General features: G+C 45.2%; 1 protein-coding gene across 1 annotated transcript in view; it reads left to right on the top strand.

The window, feature by feature from the left end:
- The first annotated feature begins 6,025 nt into the window (after positions 1 to 6,025).
- The window catches only part of ttc27 (tetratricopeptide repeat domain 27), a 120,110-nt gene continuing 98,748 nt past the window's right edge, over positions 6,026 to 27,387 (top strand). The window contains exons 1-5 of the mRNA XM_076285651.1: positions 6,026 to 6,300; positions 12,112 to 12,295; positions 15,514 to 15,643; positions 17,357 to 17,497; positions 22,397 to 22,499. Of these exons, the coding sequence (XP_076141766.1) occupies positions 6,210 to 6,300; positions 12,112 to 12,295; positions 15,514 to 15,643; positions 17,357 to 17,497; positions 22,397 to 22,499 (649 nt within the window). The 5' untranslated portion in view covers positions 6,026 to 6,209. The remainder of the gene's footprint in view (positions 6,301 to 12,111; positions 12,296 to 15,513; positions 15,644 to 17,356; positions 17,498 to 22,396; positions 22,500 to 27,387) is intronic.

Genomic DNA, 27,387 nt, shown 5'->3' with positions numbered 1-27,387 from the left:
AATTGGTAAAGTTTATAAATGTTTGATTGAGTCACAGGTGGATAATTACTCATTTAAAATATGATGCTTGGAATAAGGACCTTAATGTCACAGATACACATACAAAATGGAAGGAAGGCCTAAACATAACCAATAATATTACCATCAATGAAAACCTGAGGCTTATACAATATAAGCTCATGACAAGAATATATTATACAAAATCTAAAATACATAAATTTGACCCATCATCTTCTGCTTTGTGTGTGAAATGTGGCTCTCATGTGGACTCTTGTACATGCCTTCTGGGAATGTAAGAAAATTAAACAGGGTTGGCTGGAAATTCAGAAGTTGTTGAATGAAACCTGCAAAATTCAGTGCAAATTAACATCTACACAGTGTATTTTGCAGAGAACAGATAATCTGAACCAATAGGATGGCAGATCCTCTTTCCCTCTTTGGTTTATAAGAAAATCATTTTGAAACATTGGAAAGACACACAGGCCCCATGCAGGGAAGGGATTGATGAAATATTATTTAAGTATAGAAAAAGCAATGTGTGAGGACATAAATAAAATAGAACAATTTAATAGAGTATGGCAGGACATTTATGAATCTTTATAATCAAATGTTGGGCAAGTTATAAAGACCGCACGGGAGAACCTCATGGAGAACAATGTGTGAGTATAGGGGTGTTAGTGCGACCAGGTGTGTGTGTGTGTGTGTGTGTGTGTGTGTGTGTGAATGTGTGTGTGTGTGTGGATGTGTGTGTGTTTCTATGTGTGCTAGGGCATCCAGCAGGTGTATAAGTATGTATGGAGTATGTATGGGTATGGGTGTCCTATGTATATGGGTGCATGGGTGTGAGTATGACAATCACGAGTAACAGAATGTGAATACTGAGTAAGTATGACTGTAAATTGATAAAGGTTAATATGTCTACTGGTATAAGCAATTTCTGTTACATGTATGAAATCAAATAAATATAATTCTAAAAAATAAAAATAAAAAACCTGGCAACCCAAACCCCCAAATAAGGAAGCAGGTGAACTGCGCAGCACGGAGTTTTGCAAGCAAGCGGGCTATATAGCCTACTTCACAACTACCTGTTGTCAAATTGTTAGGGAAGAAATATGATTAACACACAATCTCCCATTTTTAGAAAGATAAATGTTGGTATAGACGTATCAACTAGCATTCGTATTTTCCTTGGTGTATGCACTAGCGTCGTTGATGCAAAACTTACAAGAAGCGAGCGAGTTTCATTTTTTGTAATTGCATCCTTAATTACAAATCATATGTCTTCATTTAAAGCAGTAAAACATGTAAGCCCAGTCACAAACCGATGCGCCAGGGAAGCTCGGACATGTGGCTGCGGTGCGCATTATGTGGTTTACAACTTTATCCCTGAGGTATTTTTGTTACTTAGCACTTGATGGGAGGGTGAAGCAGATCCTGAAATCGGTCGTTAAAGCGCGGAAAATAACCAAAGCGCTGCACAGCTCTGTTTTCCGTCCGAGAGCCCTGTGGACCTGTGGGGTTACATTCCATTACCTCCTCTGGCAAGCCCCGAGGCGCAGGGCTCTCCCCCCTCGGCACTGATAAACTGCGCTGGCATGCAGCTCGGCACCCAATAAATCTGTCAGACAATCCAGCCCTGCCTGGGTGTTGATAGGGGTCTCTGAGCCTCAATTACATGCGCAATGCACTGTGTCCCTGAATTACTGAAAATATAGTTACCTGACAGATGCGGCATTTAGCTGGCCTATGTGCCCTCCAGAAAACAACTGACTTTTCTTACTCGTGGAAAAGCTTTTAAAGATCCCAAATTCTACATTTTCCCATAGGAGGGGCTGGAGAAGCTTTTCATAAAGGTCCTTTACCGTCTCTGAGGACTGCCGTGTATGATAAAACATTTTCTCGAGTCAACCAGTAAAGGATGATGCCATTATGAGTAGACTAGAGAGGACAAGGCCAATATTGTTTATCAACCTGAACCTTCCTAAAGCAAACAGCAGAATTTCACACTGCAACAGTGAAAACTAACATCTCCCCATCCTACCCTATTTGCCCGCTTTGCTCATCATCTTCCAAAGCACGCAGGCAGCCCTCAACCAGGCTGCTTTTATGGAGCCGTAAAGAAACGGAGCGTGTGAGATCAGGGGCTTTTTTCACCCCCGTCTCCGCTTCTCTCCACCCTCACAACACTTTCTACCAACAATCAATGCCAGGATGATGTGTGTTGTTGCGTGCTTTTTGGAGCACTGTGCACTCCCCACTTTGGCAGCGCAGGCTTCAAACGCCACATGCACACACTGCGGTATCAGCCATCCTTTGTTGTCCCACCACAAGGGAAAAGAGGATACATTCCCTCTCTGAATGCTAGACCTTGAGAAATGGCTTCAATCATTCGAGCGCGGGCGTGTACTTGACAGCTCCGTAGATTAGTCGAGAGGTGCCTCGAGATGAGCGCAAGGAAGCATGAGTGTCACGTCCGACTTCTACTGATGAACACGCTAGCCGCGCTTCCAGTCTTTTTCAGATGACTCAGGAGAGCCCTCAATTTGTTTGTGCAAGACTCCATAACGTTTTCGAGCACACACCCTAAATGTCATGCATTAAGGGGAGAGTAAGGAAAGTGCAAAGGGATGTATTCTCAGGAGAGATAATGTGTGTGCGCGCATGTGTGGGGGAAAGAAAGTGGAAGATTGACACTGAAAAAAAGAACAAATAGATCATCCCTAATAACAGCCGTGAGGTTTACTGATGCGCCATGCTGCCGCTGGCGGGCCTATGAGGCTCTGAATCATTAGAATGATGTTTTTTGTCTCTGTTGAAACTGTTAGCTTAGTCACAGGCGTTCTCTTGGAGCGGTGATGAGCAGCCCTTCTATGTAACTGCAGTTCCAAATGGAATGAGAAACAAATGTCATAGAATGTCCCTCTCACGGAAAACCTGAAAGCTATATAGTCATTTGTACCATTCCATTTCCAATGTCAGGCTTGTTTTATGTGAGTGTTTTGCTATAGTGCCTATATGTTATGAATATTTTACACTTATATGAAGCTTTAGGAGAACATTATGAACATTATCCCTCAAATATGTATGGTAGGCTACTCTATTGCCCCCGGGTCAGATTATGCACAGACTAGGCCTACACGCCCATTTTTGTAATCAGTAACGTAATCCATTGGATTACTAAAATAATGTGACTAATCTGAATACTTTTGAATTATACTCAAAATAAAATACTCAAAACATAAATAAAAAAGACACTGCCAAAAAAATTCCACCAATATTCCTTTTCTTTTTCACTTTAAAACAACACAATGGAAGTTTCTTTACCTTAAAATATTGGCGTCAAGCTCATTTTGATGCTATAAAATACTTATACGTAGAATAGCATGTCTGACATTGCCAGTGCAGGCCCAGAATGACTTCTGCTGCATTATGCAATGTTATTCTCACGGGTAGGAGCATGACCCTTTTTGTCTGTTTCAGACGAAGAGAGAAAAATGTATCCTAGAAAAGGCAATTGATTCTGTGTGTGTTTGTGAATGTGTGTTGGGGGTGCAAGATGGCCTACTTGATAGGTAAAACTGGCATTGTGTCTCCATGGCCATTCACTCCAATTTGAGTCTATCTTAATTTGGCCAGCTATTAACTACACTGTATATTGACTGCATGGTGTAAAGCTATTGAAAGACATAATCAAAATGTAATCAGGTAATCTTCGACAATGTACTGATCTAATTACACATTTTTTTCATGTAATCTGGTTAGATTATAGTTACTTGTTTTTTGTAATCTGATTACGTAATCCAGATTACTTGTAATTAGTTACAACCCAACCCTGATTGACCCTGCAGGCACCTCTGAATAGGGCCCAGCCCAGCCTGAATTTTAACACATCATTGGGTATTGTGAATATGTAAATATCAGTAAAACTACATGTTGAAATCAGGAGTAGCTACGCCAGCATTACAGAAGGGTTGTGATCTGATAGATTCAAGGGTGTAGGCTAACAAAATATCCTGATCTGAACTCTAATCCAGGAGCGGTAGTCATCTACAATAGTCTCATCATTTCATTCTCCTGTTAAAAATACGTAGGTGTGACTGAAGGTGGTTGTGGCATGATCCATGATCATCCATTTATCAATCATTCTCCTATATATAGGCACATGTGGATGAGGGGCAGAGTTGGATAGAAGATGGGTCTGTTGAAAACATAACAAGCTACTTTGTTGAGTTTGGCCTTGGGTTAGTGGTGGTCTGAGTCTGAATACTTGTGAGGCATGTTGGCTGCCACCTCCACACTAACAACCAAACATCCCCAAGAGGAAAATATGTTCTGGGCATTTAGTATGAAGCCTTTGTTCTAAACTTCACAATGATTAATGCCTCACACAGTGATGTCCAACAGGATTCCTTATTGACAAAGTTCAATTCAGACAAATCCAATGTGAAGACCCCTTAACACTAGAGGGGAGCCACCATTCCTATCTAAAATTGGATCAAACTTGGTACTCTATAAAAGTTAGAAACAAAAGTCTGTGTTGTTATAAGGTTGTGAAACAATGTTATCCATCTTCACAATAACACTGTTGTTGTGGGGTTGGAGACTTGGGTGATGTGATTGTGGCACTTCAAGCAATAACAGGGCAACCAATAGTAAAGAAAAAAAAAGGCATAACATAAGTCGAAACAACATTCTTACATCATCGATTGTTGCTGCTAAAGACATAATAATGTTGGATGATGCAATGAAACAGTCTATGTTATTTGTTCTTCAAACTAAACTACTACAGCAATACGTTCCACTTCTCCACCTGCTAATCTGCAGACACATTCTAGACATGATGCCAGCCTTGAGCACTTGGTAATCTTATCATGCATTAAACATTTACATTTATCTTTCCAATCTACATAGCAAAGAACATCTTCTGATGTAGCAGATCAGAAATCTATGTGAAGTGTTAACTGGTTGGATATGTGCAACTTTCTCCTCCATTCAACATGCCATTCACAGTCATAAATCAATTAAAATATTTACATTTTGAATTGACAATCAGAAGAACTAGGTCTGTTTAGAATTTAGACTGTTACCACTGAGACAGACTCACCAAGATTTATCATAAGACACCTGGAAGGCATTTGGCCGCTGTGATAAACATACAGAGATTTACTATTTTAGCAAGCAGTGAAGGTCAAGATGTTCCTAACAGCACAACACAGATGAGTGAATTAGCATACTTCTAAAAGGCATTAATATCTGATGAAGAAAATGAGACACGCCTAATGTAGAATTGCTTTGCTGATATAATAGCAACAATGCAACCTGCACAATATGTCAGCTTGGGTCGCCAAAACATGATTTTATTGTCTGTTTTCTTCAAACAATTTGAGAGAATGTTGCAAAACAGGACACATAGGCTACCATCATCTAACACCAAGACAAAAATGATGCAAAAACGAACTTGCAGCTTGGCAACCCTTGGGGCTTCAAGGGGTTGAAGTGACCTCTGGGTGGCTCTGCGAAAAGCGCACATACAGCCTTCATTTTCGTGAAACCTTTCTCCTAATCTCCTACACAGTCAAGTAGGTTAATAGTCAATACTAGACTAACTATGCTTAACATGTTGGGGTCCAATGCACAAAATTGGCCTATAGGCCTACTCTAATTAAATACAAAATAGACAGTGCAGCATTCATTGGAAAATGTACTATAACTGAACATATATTTTTGACCAAATGAATTTAGAATAATTGGAAACATCTCTCTTCATATTTTTATGAATAATGTTATAATGTTAAGTGTTGCAAAGGTTGTAGTCTAGAAAGCAGTAGGCTACATGAAAGCAGATATGCTTATTTTGGATACATTGCCTTGGGGAAAGAAAATAGTAATGGATAGACAGATTCGATACACCACATAGCATTTTGAGGACTAACATGGTCCATAATTTGACAGGTAAGACATGCCAGCAAAGTCCGTGAGCTCTTGAACGTCTCCTTCATCAAGCTTCCCAGCGTGCAACGCGGTTCTGTCATGGCTGCTCACTGGTGCCGCTTGCAGCACATGGGCTGAAATAAACAGGTTGCCGTATAGACGTAACAGTAGTGTACCCAGTAGCGGCAAAGAGAGCGATAGTGTCAATTAAAAACCAAATCTTGTCTGAGTGTACAGCGTTTTGGGGTTTTAGGCGGACACGTCGCACGTGAACAAGAATGGTGCGGGACGTAGAGCTGCCCGTACTGCGAGGCTTTCTCTCTGACAGAGAGACTACGGAATGGAAGCAGAATATTTTCAGCTCTGCAGGTAAGTGATTATAAGCTTTCCGGGAATAAGTGGAAGGCTCTTGCTCCTCTAGTGGATGTCGATGAACGTGGTGGTCTCGGTGTCATGGTTATTTCTTTGAGGTGGTGTAGAAAAAGGACCGATGTAGGATGCTGCTGGTATGCCTTTGGCTAGCTGGTTATTTAGCCTGATACTAAAGCTAGCTAGCAGGTTAGCCAGCTACCAAGCGAGCTGGCGAACTAGCAGACTATCTTGCTTGCTGATGGACAGTGTTTGTGCATAGGGGTTTTGTGGTGGTGAAGACATTTTTGGATAACCGGTTTGCGACTTGGCTTCAGCGTGACTTGGTTGGTAAGACTAGAACAATTAGTTCCTTGTTATCCATGGTTGGTCAATTTATGCTAACGACGTCACTTCACCAAACGATATCTATGCGCAAGTGATGCAAAATCTGACATGTGTTCATATGACATGGTGAAGCAGCCCAACGCTGAATGACAATTAACAATTAACTTAAACTTAAAACTTGTTCATGGTAAAGTTGTTCTGAATCACCTTACACCGTCTTGTACATTGTTAATAGACTGTTTCGTAATGTCATTGAGATTAGCATTTGCCGTTATTATTACGGGGTGATCTTGAACGGAGTTATCCGGTGTCTTGTTAAATACCACTTTTACAACTAATGTTAATGTACTTGTAGTGACCACCTTTAATTTGTACCTTAATTAATAGTGCTGCTCATATGCACGTTTCGCGTGCGTGTACCAGTATATTCGCTTTAATATTTTGATGACATTTAGCCTGGTAGGTTACAGTTCAGGGCACCTCTACATCTCAAAATAGAATTAACACTTAACGTCAGCTGATGGTGTAACAGTGATTTAGACTTTAATGTTTTGGTAATATTATGCAGTCTTTTTCTGAATGTAAGCTAGGAATTTGATCGTCAGCTTGCTTTCACGCTTTATGAATATTGTGCACAATAGCCATTGTAATAATTCTGACGTGTGATTTACGCTTTGATGTGATTACAGCGCTGTGCTTATTCAGCTATTCGGGGCGTCTGTCAGGTCGTGTACGATCAACGAATGTTTTGTGTAATGTCTGTCATAGCGGATTATGTGTCCATCTAATTTGTGTGACATTATACAACATGAGTTAAATATGTCATATTTGATATCCCCATTGGTATGTTGAAGTCCATGCTGATGACTTTTAAACAGTCTCCTCAACAGATAATATGCATTTAGCACTACATGCTAAAAATCGGCTTCATCTTTTATACATTTTGTAATTTTTTACTGTGAAAAAAAGTCTATGCGGACTAGTGAAATATTGAATTATTTAATTATTTTTATGTACAGTTTTTACCTTTCCCAAAACACTTTATGACTCTGATGCACTTGACTGGCTCAAAACTAGAACCATTACATTTTTCAGCAGTATTTATCAATTGGGATTAGACTTGTTAAAAATCCGAATAGATTATTGCCAACCTTGAGCATTTTGACAGGTTTGGAGTGTTCTGTTGTGGCACGTGTGCACTGCCGCATGCTAACACTCACTGTCATTGTGTAAAGGGCTGCGCTCACACTCGGTGGAGCAGTGGACAGTTGTTCTGTCCTTCTTTGCAGTTGTGCTGCTGTCTCTTAGTATGTTGAATGTTACCCCACCCAAAACCATGCTGCCATTTCAGGCCGTGTTTCTCTCCTTGGGACTTCTGGTTTTCATACCCTACTACTTTCCTTCACTTTTCTTTCCCTCCACCTTTTCAGTCCTCTCATTTGATCCCACTCTGTTGTTTTCTCCTCACCTCTGTTTTACTGGACCACATCTCCTCTTTTGTCTCCTCTCAGCTTTTTGTCATTCCTCACATCTCTTTCCCTACCTTCCTACTTTGGTTCTCCCTTTCCCCCTCTTTTCCCTCTCCCTCTGTTTCCATCTCTCTAGCCCTCCATCTCGGCGTGCAGGCTGTCTAAACGCATTGGGTGCTATTAAACCAGCCTCTGGGTTTCATCACATCTGAAGCGGGATGAAATATCTCTCTCCCCTTCTACACTCCACCTCTCTCTTTCTCTCTCTCTCTGGCAGGCCACTGCTGCAGGATTGCCTATTACTGCCTGCCCTCATCTGTTCTGGGGGAGAGGAGAGAAAAATGTAATCAGTTCCTGGTGTCCGAGCACTGGTCCCCTTTCTCTCGCCGGCCGTTAGCCTTTTTCATGGCAATGTAACCCTCCCCGCTAGCCTTCCTGGCCTTCACATAAACCACACAGCGATGTTGGTTTCGCATGTGCTGAGCAGCAGAGATGGAGATAAATGGCCTTGCGTTCGGTTTGCAGCGTCTCCCACCAGCTTCTCCCACCTTAGGCATGTATCAAGCAGGAGTTAGAATTAAGCGAAATGAAAGCAGCATATCGGGTGTAAAGAAACCTCAAAAAACTACTTGTGTTGCCGATTCATCACCTCCAACTCAAATAGTCTAAGGTTGGTAGGGGTTCATGCGGATCCATTTGCCTTTCATCAAAGGCAGTCTAGGATTGCTTAGGGCTGGCTGTAGTTTAAGGCGCATCGCTGAGCTCAGGGCTAAATGCAAATGTAGCGTTAGGTATTTATGTTGATGTTTATGTGCTGCTGTAAAAATAGATGGACTTCTCACTGAGGCTTTGCTTCAGTCTAGGAGTTCTCCAAGAGCCACTTTTGTCTCTCCCTGAGGCTGGCTACATATTTCAGTTTTTCACTGGCACACACACAAACACACAGACACACAGACACACACCACACACACACTGCACTTAGTACTATCACACACACACACACACACACACACACACACACACACACACACACACACACACACACACACACACACACACACACACACACACACACACACACACACACACACACACACACACACACACACACACATCCTCTACCTCCCCACCAGGGAGCACAGTGCAATCAATGCTAATGAAGGCTGACTGCTTCCCTGCTCAAATAAGGGACTAATGAGAGTGGGATGCGCCATGGCTGAAGCACCCACCGAAAGCAATTACATCGGGGCTAAGACACCTCTGCTCCACTGCTAAAGTGTTGCTCATGAATCAACACACACACACACACCCTTCCTTCTCCACCCATTTTCCTAGTCTCTCCTTTCTCTCGCTCTCTATCTCTTCCTCCCCTTCTCTCTGTTTCAAATAGAACGCTTCTAGAAGAATGCAAAGCCGTATCTCTTACACACACACACACACACACATTAGTGTGAATGTGTGTTTTCACCTCTAGGGGATCACAGAGGACGGTGCGTGGTGTGTAACTTAATGAGAATGTGGAGTGTGAGTAATAACCTGACCAACCAAACTTCATATAACAGCAGAAATAAATGGCAATAAACTGCAGCTGGGAGGAGGCAATAGATGATCTTGGAAATTAGTGTTTATTTATTTATTTGATTTATTCATTCAGTCATTCATTTTTGAGTTGATTGAAATAGTTGGTGTGTGTGGTGCCGTAATGTTGATGAGGGTTCTTTGGTGTGGAGAAACATGTTAATCTCATTAGCTGAGGTTGGTTAGTTTGTTCCTGGTGATCTTGAAGTTGTGAGATTTTGCTTTGCTATTGCTTGTCTCCTGCTTTGTTACAAGCTATGATATTTGTTAGATGACAGAAAGACTAAATAGACTAAATAGAATTTTACAGCATAATAATAATAACATTTGACATTTGCAAACCACAACTCTGTAAGAGTGAATTAGTCATATACAAGGTGTAAACGGATGATTCTCTAGACGGCTTTTGAAGATCCCAAAACTATCCTCAGGTAAATCATTCCACCAACGAGCAATCACAGACGTACCTGTAACCCTTAGTGTTGATGGAGGGCCAACATAGCAGACACTCATCAGGAGACCGCAGTGGGCAAGAGGGAACTAACAGGGAGGCTACAACGGGGTCTGCAACTGAAACGCTCCGTTCTCGTAGCGTAAAATTCGTTTTAGAAGAATGGTCTGCGCCGCTATCACGCCTGGAGTAGCCAGTTCCGCTGATTATAGTGGAAGCTATTTGTTGCAGCAGATGCTGCGCGAATGGAACGCTTCAGTTATGTGTCCATTGTAGCCTCCCTGTTATAGCTGGATCATGGAAATAAGATAGCAAGGTGCAGGTCAAGCAAGTGTCCTGTAGGCCAGAGTAGGCCTGTCACGATAACAAATTTTGCTGGACGATAAATTGTCTCAGAAATTATTGCGATAAGCGATAATATTGTCGTTCTGAGAATTTTCATCGGGAAGAGGAAGACGGCCCACTTGTTGTGTTTTTTTTTCCCCAACTGGGAAAACTGCAGCGGATGCTTGTGTTTTAGATGCATATGCATGTTTGTTGTGTTGCCGCTTTTAATTGCGACTGTTTTCCAACAAATGCGACACACCGACTCGCACGCGTTCAGTGGTTCACCACGGGCATTCGGTTTAAATCCGAAATGCTCCCACACTGCAGCTGTCGCGTTTGGCTTAGAAACAATTCCATCTTTTTTTGTCTTTATTAGGCGTAGCCTACTGGAACTCGCAACTAGCTTTCTCTCTGCCTAGTGCCTACCGGTATACTTCTCACGGCTTTTTAGCTGCACTCTGTGGTAGGATACGCCAGTAGTCCCGCCTCCCCACACACCATGCGACTGACAAGTGACTGACATGAGGGTTCACTCATCGTTACTCTAAGGACCCGAGAGAGGGAGAGAGAGAGACGAGGAAAACAAACAAGCAAATGGCATTTATCGCGGCCAGAAAAATTATCGAGCTAATTTTAATTATCATGCGATTAATTGATTTATTGAATATCGCGACAGGCCTAGGCCAGAGTGAGGGATTTGAATTTGATTCTGGCTGCTACAGGAAGCCAATGAAAAGTAACTAACAGAGGAGTGAGTTGCATGAGTCTTGGCTGATCAAAAACCAGACAATGACGCTGCATTTGGAATCATCTGTAATGGTCTTGCAGCACAAACAGGTAGGCTAGCAAACAATGTATTGCAATAGTCCAGTTTAGAAAGAACTATGGCCTGTGCAAGAAGTCATATGGCATATTGTCTTCTGATCTTCTGAATATTGTATAGGGTAAACCAATATGACTTTGTGACCGAGGCTACTTGCTCAGAGAAATTTAGTTGACACACAAGTTACGTGACGTTTTAGCTTTGGTTAGCGAAGATGAACCGAGCTAGATGCTGATCTGTTGGAAAAACTGTATAAACTGGGAATACCAGAAACTCTGCATTGGACTGACTAAACTGAGGGTTTAGATTTTTCATCCAGACATTCAGACAGATATGTCCTCTTGACATCAGTATCAGACAATATTTGCCTTGTTGACTGGTATCGGCCCATCGGCAAATACTATGACATTTACCGATGGTAGTGGCTGATTTTTATCTGTAATGTTGTATCAGTTCTGCACTAGCTAAATGTTGTGTTATTCACAGACTGGCACATTTTGAGACCATGTTATGAAGGGCTGAAAGACTTTCTTTTATGTATAAGGAGCCAGCCACTAAACAGGTATGATGGATAACAAAAACAAAGTAAACAAACATTGGTATTGGTGTCGGCATCGGTTATCAGCCAAATTGTTATTGTAAACATTGTTATAAGCCCAGAATTTCACAATCAGTGCATCCCTAAGGACTGCGGCCCTTACAGACGCAGAAACTGTCTGTTTCTCTACCATCTAGATTTGAAGTAATTGGGAAACATCACCCTTTCTTTTCCTGTGTCAGACTCTTATCTACTGTTACTCTTTCCTTCTCGTGTGTGTGTGTTGTGTGTGTGTTAGAGGGTGGCCCCCTGCTCCAGAGCCTGTTGGAGGGGGACTTTGAGGCGGTTCTTCTGAGCCCCCAGGTGCTGGACCTCCTGGGGGCCGAGTCGGAGGCTGTGGAGGGGGAGACCATCGAGGCCTACCTGGAGAGGAAGGTGCTAGCCTACCTGAGCGACCGCACTGAGGATGACCGCCTGGAAAGGTAGGTTAACCACACACACACACTCTCTCACTCCCACCCACCCCACAGACAAGACAAGCCCTGGGAAGTCATCTATAAGTTATGATTTTTTTCCCTCTCTCTCTCCATCTTTTCATCATTTCATATGTGCACACTCTGTGAAAGTTGAGTTTAATTAAACCCCAGCTTGTCCACCCATCCATCTAGCTCTCCACCCATTATAACCCTCACTGACTCTGGCACTTTGAAGAGTTGCCGGCCTGCCTGCCTTGCAGTCAAGAGAGCTGGGGACCCCACAAAATGGCAGCCGGCGATTACACTTTAATGAGGGGTTTCTGGGGATTAGGAGCAGGAGGCTGGAGGGGTGATTGAGATGCTCTTTTTTTGCATTGGACTGAATACAAGCTGAATTACAAGTCAGCCTGTCGCCCCCTCACTGATAGTGCACCAACCACCAGCACCACCCGTGACCACCTCCAGCCCCTCCACCCTACGGCCCCCTCCTGCTGTAATGAGTTATTCATTTTTAATAAGGACGTCTTGGCATCGCCTCGCACTCCTGGTATCTGGCGGTCCAGCTCTGAGTGAGTGAGGGAGGGAGGGAGTGAGTGAATGAGGGAGGGAGGGAGGGAGTGAGGGAGGGAGGGAGGGAGTGATAAAGACCTGAGAGAGTGTGCGTTCCGGCACTAAAGCCCCCCCCCCCCACCCTTTACTGCAGCCCCTGGTCCTGTCCTCTCCTTTTCTCTTCCGTCGCTCCCTCTCTCCTTCTGGCTGCTGCGCCTGCTGTTGGGGAGTGAGGAGGGGAGTGGGTGCAGCATTGGGATGCTGGTGTTGGGGAGTGAGGAGGGGAGTGAGTGCAGCATTGGGATGCTGGTGTTGGGGAGTGAGGAGGGGAGTGGGTGCAGCATTGGGATGCTGGTGTTGGGGAATGAGGAGGGGAGTGAGTGCAGCATTGGGATGCTGGTGTTGGGGAGTGAGGAGGGGAGTGAGTGCAGCATTGGGATGCTGGTGTTGGGGAGTGAGGAGGGGAGTGAGTGCAGCATTGGGATGCTGGTGTTGGGGAATGAGGAGGGGAGTGGGTGCAGCATTGGGATGCTGGTGTTGGGGAGTGGGTGCAGCATTGGGATGCTGGTGTTGGGGAGTGAGGAGGGAAGTGAGTGCAGCATTGGGATGCTGGTGTTGGGGAGTGAGGAGGGGAGTGGGTGCAGCATTGGGATGCTGGTGTTGGGGAGTGAGGAGGGGAGTGAGTGCAGCATTGGGATGCTGGTGTTGGGGAGTGAGGAGGGGAGTGAGTGCAGCATTGGGATGCTGGTGTTGGGGAGTGAGGAGGGGAGTGAGTGCAGCATTGGGATGCTGGTGTTGGGAAGTGAGGAGGGGAGTGGGTGCAGCATTGGGATGCTGGTGTTGGGGAGTGGGTGCAGCATTGGGATGCTGGTGTTAGGGAGTGAGGAGGGGAGTGAGTGTAGCATTGGGATGCTGGTGTTGGGGAGTGGGTGCAGCATTGGGATGCTGGTGTTGGGGAGTGAGGAGGGGAGTGAGTGCAGCATTGGGATGCTGGTGTTGGGGAGTGAGGAGGGGAGTGGGTGCAGCATTGGGATTCTGGTGTTGGGGAGTGGGTGCAGCATTGGGATGCTGGTGTTGGGGAGTGAGGAGGGGAGTGAGTGCAGCATTGGGATGCTGGTGTTGGGGAGTGAGTGCAGCATTGGGATGCTGGTGTTGGGGAGTGAGGAGGGGAGTGGATGCAGCATTAGGATGCTGGTGTTGGGGAGTGAGGAGGGGAGTGGGTGCAGCATTGGGATGCTGGTGTTGGGGAGTGGGTGCAGCATTGGGATGCTGGTGTTGGGGAGTGAGGAGGGGAGTGGGTGCAGCATTGGGATGCTGGTGTTGGGGAGTGAGGAGGGGAGTGGGTGCAGCATTGGGATGCTGGTGTTGGGGAGTGGGTGCAGCATTGGGATGCTGGTGTTGGGGAGTGAGGAGGGGAGTGGGTGCAGCATTGGGATGCTGGTGTTGGGGAGTGGGTGCAGCATTGGGATGCTGGTGTTGGGGAGTGGGTGCAGCATTGGGATGCTGGTGTTGGGGAGTGGGTGCAGCATTGGGATGCTGGTGTTGGGGAGTGAGGAGGGGAGTGGGTGCAGCATTGGGATGCTGGTGTTGGGGAGTGGGTGCAGCATTGGGATGCTGGTGTTGGGGAGTGAGGAGGGGAGTGGGTGCAGCATTGGGATGCTGGTGTTGGGGAGTGGGTGCAGCATTGGGATGCTGGTGTTGGGGAGTGAGGAGGGGAGTGGGTGCAGCATTGGGATGCTGGTGTTGGGGAGTGGGTGCAGCATTGGGATGCTGGTGTTGGGGAGTGAGGAGGGGAGTGAGTGCATGATATTTTGCCAAGTAACATTGTTATCGTTGGTGGGAGCATGACCCTTTTCGTTGGATTTAGATGATTGATAGTTACTCCCTTAGCGCTTAATGGATGTCCAATATGTTGAGAAGTGACAGAAATAGGAATTCCTGCATTGTGTTACTTTGAAGCGGTGGAGAGATTAGCTGTGTGTGTGTGTCTGTATAGCTGCTTTCAGACATAGGTGTAAGTCTGCATGTTCTGCGGATGTCAATCGGTTGGGCCGTTTATCTGAACAGCACAACCAGACATTTGGAACTCCGAACTTCGCCAGCTCTTACACTACTCCCCTCCTAGTATTTCCGACGGACATTAAATGAGCTCATGTCTGAACGAAGAGAAGAACATCCGGAGATTCTGCTCATGTACGTGTTAAACCACATTCAACCATGCAGAGATTCCTATGAGAGTTCATGCGCGTCAATGTGCTTCACACATAATGTCCACATGTAAGCATCACATCTGAATCACCTGAAGGGCCGGACATCCTTTTTTTCCCCCTTAATAATAAAAGCCTTTAGTTAAAAACTGCATTTTGTGTTTATTTGTGTTATCTTTGTCTTATATATAAATGTGTTTGATGATCTGAAACATTTAGGTGTGACAAACATGCAAAAAAAAAAATCAGGAAGGGGTAAAACACTTTTTCACATCTGTGGTTGTAGTTTCAACACTCAGTTGTACTGTTGATGTTAGTAAATGAAGGATTTTGTTTCTCTTATTTTGTTTCTCTCTCTCTCTCCTCTTGCCCTCTCTCCCTCTATCCCTCCATCCCTTTCTCTCTCCATCCCTTTCTCTCTCTCTCTCTCTCTCTCTCTCTCTCTCTCTCTCTCTCTCTCTGATGTAGGCAGACAGCTCTGTTGGCAGTAGCTGTGGCCTGTCTCCACCTCTTTGTTCAGAGTAACTGGACAGGACCTCCAGTCAGCCTGCACGTGCCTGACCTGCTGCCGGCCTCCTTACTGCAGTCCCTGTCAGAGGTAAGCAGCCCATCTACCTCCCGACACACACATGCGCACGCACACGCACACGCACACGCACACGCACACGCAATCACAATCACACCACCCGTCTGTCAGGGGCTCACAGCCTCACACACTAACCACACTCAAGTCTCTCTCTCACACACACACACACACACACACACACACATCTGGAGGAACCACAGAAACACAAGCCCACACCCCCCCCCCCCCCCCCCCCCTATTGTGCGTCATGTAAGCTCACTTGAGCTGCTTACTGCACGCTGGGAACTCACACAGCCATGTCTCTGGGACGCAGTAGGCTGCAGCGCTGGGGAGGAGAGCCCTACAGGTCGTGTGTGTGTGCACTCACCGCATTGGACAGAAGTAAAAATCAACACTCACACACACTAACACACACTTGCTTCCATCTATTAGACAATACAGTATATGTCCGTCATGTACCATTCTACCAATGTGTAGCATTGTGATTTTGAATGTTAATATTTTATTTCACATCAGCCAAACACTTTAAATAGCTTAAGGGTGCTTGGAGTCTGCAATGGAAGTGCAGTGCACTGTTGTCATAGATTAATGTAAGCAGCCAGGCTATTTGAAAGGAATTCCTTTTCTGTTCAATACGAGGGTTATCCGCAGTAAGATTACCAGTGTCGTTTTGCTGATACCAGAGCCGTGGTTTTGCAGGCAGCTGTTTTGTCAGCTGTACGCTTGCAGCACTCACTCAGTTTCCATGTGAGTGAGGCTTAATGGCTGCTGACCCTGCAGTGCATCATCCAGGAGTATATGACCTGTGACCAGGAATACCTCCCTCTCACCCAGAACTCAGTGGCTTATGAATGTGAAAAAGAGTGTGTGTGTGTGTGTGTGTGTGTAAGAGGAGACCCGTCGTGATATATGGTGTGATAAAAGTGACCTCAGCGGGACCTCTGCTCTGGCTAATGAGGATGTATAAAGTGGGACAGGGGAACTCTGGGTAATGTCTCTCTGGGGTCCCAATTATTGCTGGGGTGAGGAGAGCCTGCCCTGCATACACCCCCCTAATCCTCTCAGTTCACACACACATACACACATACACACCCCACCCTGCTGCAATTTCACCCGAGAGCTCCGATTGTGCTGTCTAAGAGTTTTTGGTGCCATCTTTGATTTATCTGTTCCCTGGAAGAACATTATGTGGGAGATTAAAAGCACAGCGTGGGTGAGGGGACTAAACAAGAGCTTCCGCGGCTCTGCGTCAGCACTGGAACGGAGTGTCACATCGCAGCGTGAGGCTTCTGCTTAACATCCACTACTGCTACACTTGCTCCAAACAGTAATGAGTGGACTGTGGTTTCTTGATTGGTCAAAATGATATTCAGCAAATAGTAATGTTTTGCCTCATTCCCCCTCTCTTCTGTTTTTTTGTTTTCTCTCATATCTCTTATTTTTCATCTTTTGTTAATCCACCCTCTGTCTACCTCTCCATCTCTTTAACTCTCATTCTCCTCCATTTCACCCTCCCTCTGCACATCCCCTCTCTGTCACCCTCTCTCTCAACTCACCATGTTCTCCACCTCCTTCTCATCCTCTTTCTCTTTCTCCCTCTTTCTCTTTCTCTCTCTCTCTCTCTCTCTCTCTTACTTACTTTCTCCCCCCCCCTCTCTCTTACTTACTTTCTCCCCCCCCCTCTCTCTGTCTCTCTCTCCCTCTCTCCCCCCCCCCCATCCCCAGCCTCAGGTTCTGCATGAGTCTCTTCTCAGTAGTCTGTTGCTGGATGGCGAGTCGGTCTACAGCCTGGTGGCCAACCCCTTCTGCCTCCTCCTGGCCCGCGTGCTGCTGGTCACCTGCCGGCCCCAGCTGGACTCCTTCCAGGTGAGACACCAAATGACCTACTCTACTCCCCAACCCTACATACTCACACATCCGCCACCTCATCACATCACACACACACACACACCCACACACCTACTCTACTCCCCAACCCTACACACTCACACATCCGCCACCTCATCACACACACACACACACCTACTCTACTCCCCAACCCTACATACTCACACATCCGCCACCTCATCACACACACACACACACACACACACACACACACACACACACACACACACACACGCCCCTACTCTACTCCCCAACCCTACATACTCACACATCCATCACATCACACACACACACACACACACACACACACACACACACACACACACACACACCTACTCTACTCCCCAACCCTACATACTCACACATCCGCCACCTCATCACATCACACACACGCACACACACACACACACACTAGGGGTGTAAAGATTAACCGATACGTATCGGTATCCGTTTTTAACGTGTAAGATACGGCTACATCGATACGTGAAGCCCCGTATCAGAATAAACCGGAAATGAACCGGTCGTTATATCGATTTTCTTGTTATGAATCGGTTCACAACCTTTTCTGCTTGCTCAGACTCTCAATTACGTTCCAAGCAGCGCGTTCATCCCACGTCAAACTATACGTGGCATGGAATTGTGGGTAATGCAGTTCGTTTTTGGCTACATTCATTGCCCAAAGTTGTCAAATGACCTCATTACCCATACATCTACTGCAACTTAAGCACGTGACAACTCGCACTCGGTCGTTTGTTTTACAGTTTTTACTCTTGTTTTTCAAAATCCAGCGCGAAATTAAACACTAAACAGCAACGATAGTCTGTAGAGTATAGCCTTACGTTTGATGAAGGGATTTCCTTAATGTTAAATAATAATTTGGCCCTTGCTAAAACGATGCACAAATTGTTAGCCAATTATTTTTTTCATATTCACTCAGACTTGTGGCATTATAGGTTTCTGCATTAGGTCTACCGTTGGAACAAAATAAACCCAGAGAGTTCATTGATATGTAGGCCTATTTTATTCTTGTAGGCTATATGAGAAAAGGCCAAGAGTGTCTTAAGCATTGTTTTATTTTATTTCGGTATTGTCTTACATCAACAAGGCTACAGCTCCATGAAAACAATCAGATATAACTCTATAAAATCTATAAAGTCTATAAAAAAAATATTGTATTTGGCTGCTGTGTTTGACTGAAATGTAGACTATTCTTTTTTCATTTCAATACAGTATATGAAACAAACCTCAGTTTAGATAATCATATTCACACATTTTTTTGCCTAATTGACAACCATGACCATGATCACTGATAATATAAAATTAATGTGCACCTTGAGCAAATGATAAAACATCTTTCAGAATGCTTTCCATTCTTGAACTGCATCGAATCGCATCAAAATCGTACTGAATCGTTTTTTATGAACATGTATCTTTTCTTGTAACGAATCGTGCCCATGTACCTAGATGCGAATCGTATCGTCTTTTACATGAGAGATTCACACCCCTAACACACACACACACACACACACACACACACACACACACACACACACACACACACACACACACACACACACACACTCACACACACTCACACACACACCTACTCTACTCCCCAACTCTACATTCTCACACAGGTATCTCATCTCTCTCCACACACACCCACACACCTACTTTAATCCCCAACCCTACATACTCACTCATCTGCCACCTCATCACATCTCACACACACACACACACACACACACACACCCCTACACTACTCTCCAATTCTACATACTCACACAGGCATCTCATCTCTCTCCACACACGCACACACGCATACACGCACACTCACACTCTGTACCACATCACCTTTAATCATTCCCTTCAGATTTCCATTGAATTTATAACCCCCTTCAGCGCCATTATAAATCCTCATTACCTCACTGCTAGCTGGCAGAATGCATTTTTTTCTCTGTCAAAGATTGTGTCATTATTCAAAGGTCTATAGCTCTATTAAGATGCATAGAATTGTCATGTATGACATACTCGTGTAGAGGTGTAATGTTTTGGGTTGATGTGTGTTGCGACAGGATAACACTTTCCTACATCTAGCTGCCTGTCTGCTTGATTGACAGGGTAAGGAGTGATTGACGCCCTTGTTTTTTTAATGGCCTCATGTGACTGCTATGTATCTGAAGCAGTGGCCAACGTCTAGTTCCATTCCAGTCCCAGCTCCACGCACTGCCCCCATGACATGCTCATACGACTAATTTACAGGCTTTCACTACACACACACACACACACATAATTAGTCACATGCATACACACACTTCTAGAAACATCCATCCTTCTAAGTACACACACAGACACCACACACACACACACACACATGCACACACACACACAAATCTAAAAAACACTCACGTATACGCACACGCACATGCCCTCGCGCATGCACACACACATACATGTACACAGTCATCAATCTAAATATAGGCATCCATCTAAAATCTAAACAAAGACATGAACAAACACGAACATTCAGGGCATGCACGGGTATATAAGCACCCCCCCCCCCCCCCCCCACACACACACACACACACACACACTTTTTCAACAAGCCCGGCAACACCCCAGATTGATGCAGGTGTATGCTGGATGAAACAAAGAGTGGAAAGCCATGCATCTTATTACCTTTGTGTTTAAGGTGTGTGTGTGTGTTTGGGTTTGTCTTTTTGTGTGTGTGTGTGAGCGGGTAGGGGGGGTAGGGATGTAGGGTGGCGTGCTGGCACATTTGGGCTGTATTGCGGGTAACTTGTATACATTTTATGGGCTCGGTATTGGAATGAATGTTGCATAAGCGCATGCTGTGAAGGCTGATGGCTGGGGCTACGTGCGATAGCATCAGAGATAGCCACCAGCCATTTTGTTCCACCAGCAGACTGCCATTGTGTGCACAATGTGTTTTCATGGAGCTAATGTGTGTTGGTGGGTGATGTATTTGAGTCCTTTTTTTCCACGCAATCACCCCCCCGCCCCCCCCACCACCTCAACCAGCCCTATCAACACCCGCCTGTTCAGCAGGATTAATTTCTCCACAGAGTGATTAGAGACTCAAGGAACATAAACATGTGTACACACACACACACACACACACACACATATAATCACACACACTCACACTCACACACACACAATCACACACACACACACCATCGCACACACACACACACAACCACACACACACACAATCGCACACACACAATCGCACACACACAATCGCACACACACAATCACATTCACACACACACACAATCACACACACACACACACACACACACATACAATCACACAATCTCACACACACACACAATCTCACACACACACACAATCACACAAACACACACACACACACACACAATCTCACACACGCACACACATCCACGGGCGTCCACACATTTCGTGCACACGGATGCGCACCCTTCATTCAGGCTTTAAAATGCAAATAAGGTGCAGGGTATTAACTTTGAGCACCTTAGCAGTGTTCTTGCTGGAGTGGGGTGGGCAGACTCAAGGACACTCCAACCCCTAACGCCAGTCGCTTGCCATCAACACCCACACCTCCTCAATTGCACCCGCAACACACACACACACACACACACACACACACACACACACACACACACACTTTCTACATGACTAGCACTCCCACACCAGCCGTAACTGAAGCAGGAACATACAGCTGACAGCCGTGTGCATGTGTGTGTGTGAGTGCGTGTGTGTGCACGTGCAGAGAATAATAATGCCCCTCACAAGCGACCATTAACACCCTGTCAGGTGACCCTTGGTTAAAACATCGCTGTGTGCGTTTTTTAAATAAGAGGAGAGAGCCACAGGATATTCTGCTAGAGGGCCACACACTCCTCAGCCCCCTACCCCCCCTCCCACACACACCCACACCCTGTGTTATAGTAGAAATAGGCACACACACATACATACATACACACACACACACACACACACACCCGAGCACACAATCTTACACGTATATAGTCCCCACCAGAGATGCTCACATACATATACACACACACACACACACAATGCTGAACCTGATGCAGGTGCAATGATTATAGAATATGGACACACACGCACACGCACACACACACACACACACACACACACACACACACACACACACACACACACACACACACACACACCTCTGTTGGCTATGAGCCATTCTCTATGTACCACTTTGTGTTACCTTTTTCCCCGGTCAAGCTGAGAGGCTCCTCTTGCTGCCTCAGCAGTGGAAATGTCCCTGAGTGGTGTTTTTGTGTATAAATATGTTTGTCAGGATTTAGCATAGATGGGTGTGTGTGTTTGTTTGTTTGTTTGTTTGTTGCCAATGGGGCTTACAGTGTGTGTGTGTGTATGAATTTGTTGGGGGAGGGGATGTTTGTGTGACTTAGCTTTTTTTTTTCTGTTCATCTACACTACCAAGTGTTGTTGAGCCATTTCCAGTGCAAGTGTTGTTTCACTGCGTCTCTCCAGTGGAAGTGTTGTTTAACTTGTTGTTTGGGACAGTCATGGCCTACTGGTTAGGGCTTCGGACTTGTAACCAGAGGGTTGCCGGTTCTATCCCCGACTAGTAGGAACGGCTGAAGTGCCCTTGAGCAAGGCACCTAACCCCTTACTGCTCCCCGAGCGCCGCTGTAGCAAGGCAGCTCACTGCTCCGGGTTAGTGTGTGCTTCACCTCACTCTGTGTTCACTGTGTGCTCTTTGTGTTCACTAATTCACGGATGGGATAAATGCAGAGACCAAATTCCCAAATTCCTGTCCAAGAATCCTGATTTACGATTTTTACGATTTAACCGTGTCTCTTGCTGCAGCTGCTGCCATGGTGGACTCTGCGCTACGTGTCGGTGCACCAGCAGGTGCTGGAGGCTTGCTCCCCCCAGCTCCTCAGCATCGCCCGGACCTCCATGGACAACGGTAAGCCCCCCACGCATGGAACCCTCCAAAAGCCCCAACCTGTCAATCACACACACGCATACACTGTCCGCCACCGATCCGTAATGCCACCCAAGGCACAGGCCGACTGGTAGGGTCCTGTCTGTCAGCCTTATGGGATTTCTCCATTCTCCATCCCCATCTCCCCACAAGACCAGTCAGTCGTGTCATGGACTGATGGCATAGCCGGGTCTATCTTCGGATGTACAGTATAGCTAATGCGGCTATGCTTCAAGGCTACATTTGTATTTATTTATGCAGGACACACATTCTTATTCAAAGCCATGGTTTTATCAGTGCATGTGGACAAAAATGGATTGCATGGTTGCCTTTGTGTTGGCTTCATATGATGGGTATATGAAAACTCAGGGGCAGCCACATTGTAAATAGCAAACTCTTTAAACATCTGCTGTTTACTTACTCATATTTATCAGTCAGAATAGACACACATTGTCATGCTCATATAGTCATGTATAATGATAAATATTGACATTTTATATAGATAATGGGAGTTCAGACTGAAATGGTATTAAGGATTGAGTCTGGGATAAGCTCATTTAAGACGGCCATTGTTAAGGTTGTTTGTGTTTGTTCATTTATGCAATTCATTTATGCATTTTTAATCGTTAAGAAATGTTCAGTGTACGTGAGCTGCCACCAGGGGGCACTGTCCTCCCCATCAGGTGACCTTGTTCGCAATTCAAATAGCGACAACAGGTTCTGGTTGGGTGGATAGTTCAGTACTTCAGTGGTTTCTCTCTGTTGCACAGCTGAAGAAAAAGGCAAATGAAAGTCCAATTGCTGTTCACAGCACCATATAAGGTATAATTGTTGCTGCTTAGGAGGTCTAAAGAAAAAAATGTATTTTGATTTTTATCAGCTCTGATTTATGCAAACCCAAGGCCAGGGTGAGGAACAATGTTCCAAATATTGCTCAATACTATAAACTCACACGGGTGCCAAGGCTGGGTGGCCGTACTGTTAGTAAACAGCCAAGTAAACGGTCAAGAATTTGGTCACACGTCAGCATCCACATCCACATCCTCATGTACAGTAGAGCATGGATGCATGTGACTCAGTCTCCAATGCAGGATTTACCGATGCACGTTATCAAGTACCAGATCACATTTCCATCATTAAAACATCACCACTGCCTCCCACCCCCATCTCCACCCAGCCAGATGAACGGATAAGCCCTCTTTTATGTTAGCTAGAGAGGAAGCCAGACTAACCTAACCCTGCGCAAGGGGGGGGATGATTAGGGTTCAGTACCCTCACGTGGGGAGAAGAGGCTGGGATGGACGTGTGTGTGTGTGGAGATAAGCGGTGCTGCTCACTGGAGATGTTGGTGCATCAAGCTGTGTGTGTGTGTGTGTGTGTGTGTGTGTGTGTGTGTGTGTGTGTGTGTGTGTGTGTGTGTGTGTGTGTGTGTGTGTGTGTGTGTGTGTGTGTGTGTGTGTGTGTGTGTGTGTGTGTGTGTGTGTGTGTGTGTGTGTGTGTGTGTGTGTGTGTGTGTGTGTTAGCTGGCGACAGGAGAGAACCTTAGCTGTACCTGTGTGTAGTTGGAAGAGGCAGTGTGTGGCTAATTAGCAAGTGGCTCGACTAAGCTGTATCGCGTCAGTATAAACACTCTAGGACAAGCTGCTGAAGTCGACCTAGCTCTCCACATTTCCACTGGTGTGTGTGTGTGTGAGAATGTGTTTGTTCTGAAGGAAATGTTGTCACTGATCATTTGTGATGGGTGGGTGCGAGAGCCTGTGTGTGTGTGTGTCTGCCAGAGTGGCCGATTACAGTTTCTGTTGTTTTTGTTAGAGCAGCTGTGCGCTCAACATGAGATGATGATATCAGCACATCCACACAGATTGTGTGTGTGTCTGTGTCTGTGTCTGTGTCTGTGTCTGTGTCTGTGTCTGTGTATGAATTAGGCTCTGGCCATTTTCTATCTGCTGTGTTTTTTTTTTTATCACGTGTGTGTGTGTGTGTGTGTGTGTGTGTGTGTGTGTGTGTGTGTGTGTGTGTGTGTGTGTGTGTGTGTGTGTGTGTGTGTGTGTGTGTGTGTGTGTGTGTGTGTGTGTGTGTGTGTGTGTGTGTGTGTGTGTGTGTGTGTGTGTGTGTGTGTGTGTGTGTGTGTGTGTGTGTGTGTGTGTGTGAGTGAGGGCACGGGAACAACTCTAGCTGTTTGTCTCAGACTGAGATTGAGTGTCCCCAATGCTGTGGGTACATTTATACAGCTAATGCTATGTGCGCTTCATAAATGTGTTGAAGGGCAAAGTGAGAGATGAAGAGAGAGAACTTGTCCTCACTGGCAGGGGTGTACTGTATATGACTGCGTCACTTCGCTGAAATATCATCTCTGGGTGGGTGGATGGGTACCAGAACCAGAATGTGGACCGTGGATAGTTGGTCTACAGTGTGGATAATAATAAAACCAAAACAAAAATGACACTTTGTATACAGAGAAGATTCTGTCCCATTGGTACACAGACACACACAGACAGACACACACACACACACACACACACACACACACACACACACACACACACACACAATTGGAGCTGACAGCATCAAAGACCTTGGTGTCCTTAGCCTGTGTTTGTTCTATCCCCTTCCCCTCTACTGCAGCCTTATCGAATTCAGCAAAGCAATTATGTGAACATTAGTATTTTCTTTAACCCCCCCCCTCTTCTATAGAGAGGCTGCAATCCTTTCAGGTAGAGCATATACTTCTCAGATGCCATGAATACCGACGAGGGTCTTTTCCTCCAAAAAACATTCAACCAAAAAGCAATAAATGCTAAACGCATTGCAACGCCATGGCTTCCCCTGGAGGGGAGGTGGTGTAGCCGTAGTGAAGGGAGAGAGCACGAGAGCTGGCAGACGTGGAAGTCTTGGCGGTGGGGGAGGGGTTGCTGAGGTGTGAGGGGGGTATGCGTGACTCGAGACTAGAGTGACTTGTAGGGAAAGTAAACTCTGAGAACCGCACATTCCGTCCACTGTCGGTCTATTAGCTGCAGACTCCTTTGTTTGGAGGATGTGCTCATCATCCCATAAATGTTTCTTAACCCTCTATGGGACTAATTAAGGAAATTCATTAAAAAAATTTAATTACCTTTGATTTTATGTGTATTAAGGCCTAAAATAAATGTCCTATGCTCACTTTCCCAAATTGACCTTTGACCTTTATTTTGGGGTATCGTCATTTATAAATGACTTTGTCCCATTAGGGTATATATTTTTCTGTGATTTCTTAATGTAAAAAACAATTGATTAAATAACAATGACTTCATTATCCATGAACATATTTTATTGAAAAACACTTTAAAAATTTCATTTCAGAATGATTCTAAAAGAATAAAAAATACAAAAAAATATGCAAATTTGTCACATTACTGATGAAACTGAACCAGGTAGTTCTTTTTTGGTGTGAAGCATAGGTGAACATCGCATTTCCTGCACTTCAGTCTTGTTTGCCCTGAGCAGTTACCATTCTTGCATCTGCCTTGCTTTTCAGTGTAGTATGGCCAGTGGGCAATGCCATCCTTTCTAACCTCTTCTTGAGGGCGTGATTCCCTCCTCTTACAAGCCTGCTTTCGGGGAGTCTCCACTTGACTTGGCCGCCCCCGTTTGGCCCTTTCTGTGCCCTCTGAGCAGAGAACATCAGCGACGATTGACTTGAACTCCCTTAGACTGAGTTCCCCTCTCTGTGACTGACCACTTGTCTCACGGTCTCGACGGTAGAGTAACCATGAATTGACACAAATCATGTCCATGACATGAAAAAAGATTCGAAGGTACCACTTGCGTGACCTGATCTTCGTTCGATACAGTGCTATGAGTGAATCCATCAAATCAACGCCCCCCATATGTTTATTGTAGACTGCAACAGAAGTGGGGCATGTCACGTTGATTGTTTCTTTTTTCTTTTTGTCCCATCTTTCGACCTGAGAAACTGGGTGTGCACCTGTGAAAGTGCTAAGCAGAGTAACACTGCGGTTGTCCTGCCACCTGTTAACAATTACCTGCACCCCTTCACACATAGCAACCTTCTCCTCAAAATAACCCCTTCCCATTTTTTTCATTTCCTTGTCTGTTTTCAAGGGACATCCTTTCAACCTGTTTGTTCTGACTGTGCCAAGGCAGTGGATACCTTTCTTTGCCATTTCTACTTCAAGCCCTATGCTAGTAAACCAGTTGTCATGGTATAGCTTGAAATTCTGGTATGGAGGTATTATGGATGCTACACGCAGGACTATATTGCTGCTTGCACCCAGGTCAGGCATCCCACTGACTGGTTGAATTTTGCCAACATGGAATTCAAAGTTGTATGCCATACCCTTGGAGTCACAGAACACATACACCTTGTAACCCCATTTATGGGGCTTTTGGGGGTTATAGTTTTTCAAATGACTCTTCCCTTTGAAAGGGATTATTTGCTCATCAATACTTAGATGCTCAGTCAAAGGGATGCTTCTCATGGTCTCAACTGTAAAGTCAAGAAATGGTCTGATCTTGGCCTAGATTATGAGGGCCCTCCATAGTGTTGTCATTGAAATGGAGGTTGGCTTTGATCTGTTCCCATCTTCTCATTGGCATCACATCAGCAATTTTGTCAATGCGAGAGTGTGTCTGCCAGCACATGCGTTGTGCAGGAACACCATAAATGCCCATATGAAAGGCACAGCCAATGAACTGCTCCATCTCTTTCTCTGAACAATTCAGGGGTGCGTTTACATTGCTCTGTACAGAGTAGAGATTGGTCTGCTCTACAATGTGTTTGATGCACTCAGGGGAGAACATCTGCCTAAAATAATAGGTTGGTGAATGCACCCTTTCTGCTGTGGCCAGACGTATCTTCCAGGCAGGGACT

Source organism: Alosa pseudoharengus, unplaced genomic scaffold (genome assembly GCF_046254945.1).
Source record: "Alosa pseudoharengus isolate Yale_2024_CS ecotype anadromous, Long Island Sound unplaced genomic scaffold, YU_APseudo_1.1 YU_APseudo_1.1_scf_15, whole genome shotgun sequence".
NCBI lineage: Eukaryota > Metazoa > Chordata > Actinopteri > Clupeiformes > Clupeidae > Alosa > Alosa pseudoharengus.
This window is presented reverse-complemented; position numbering and strand designations above follow the sequence as displayed.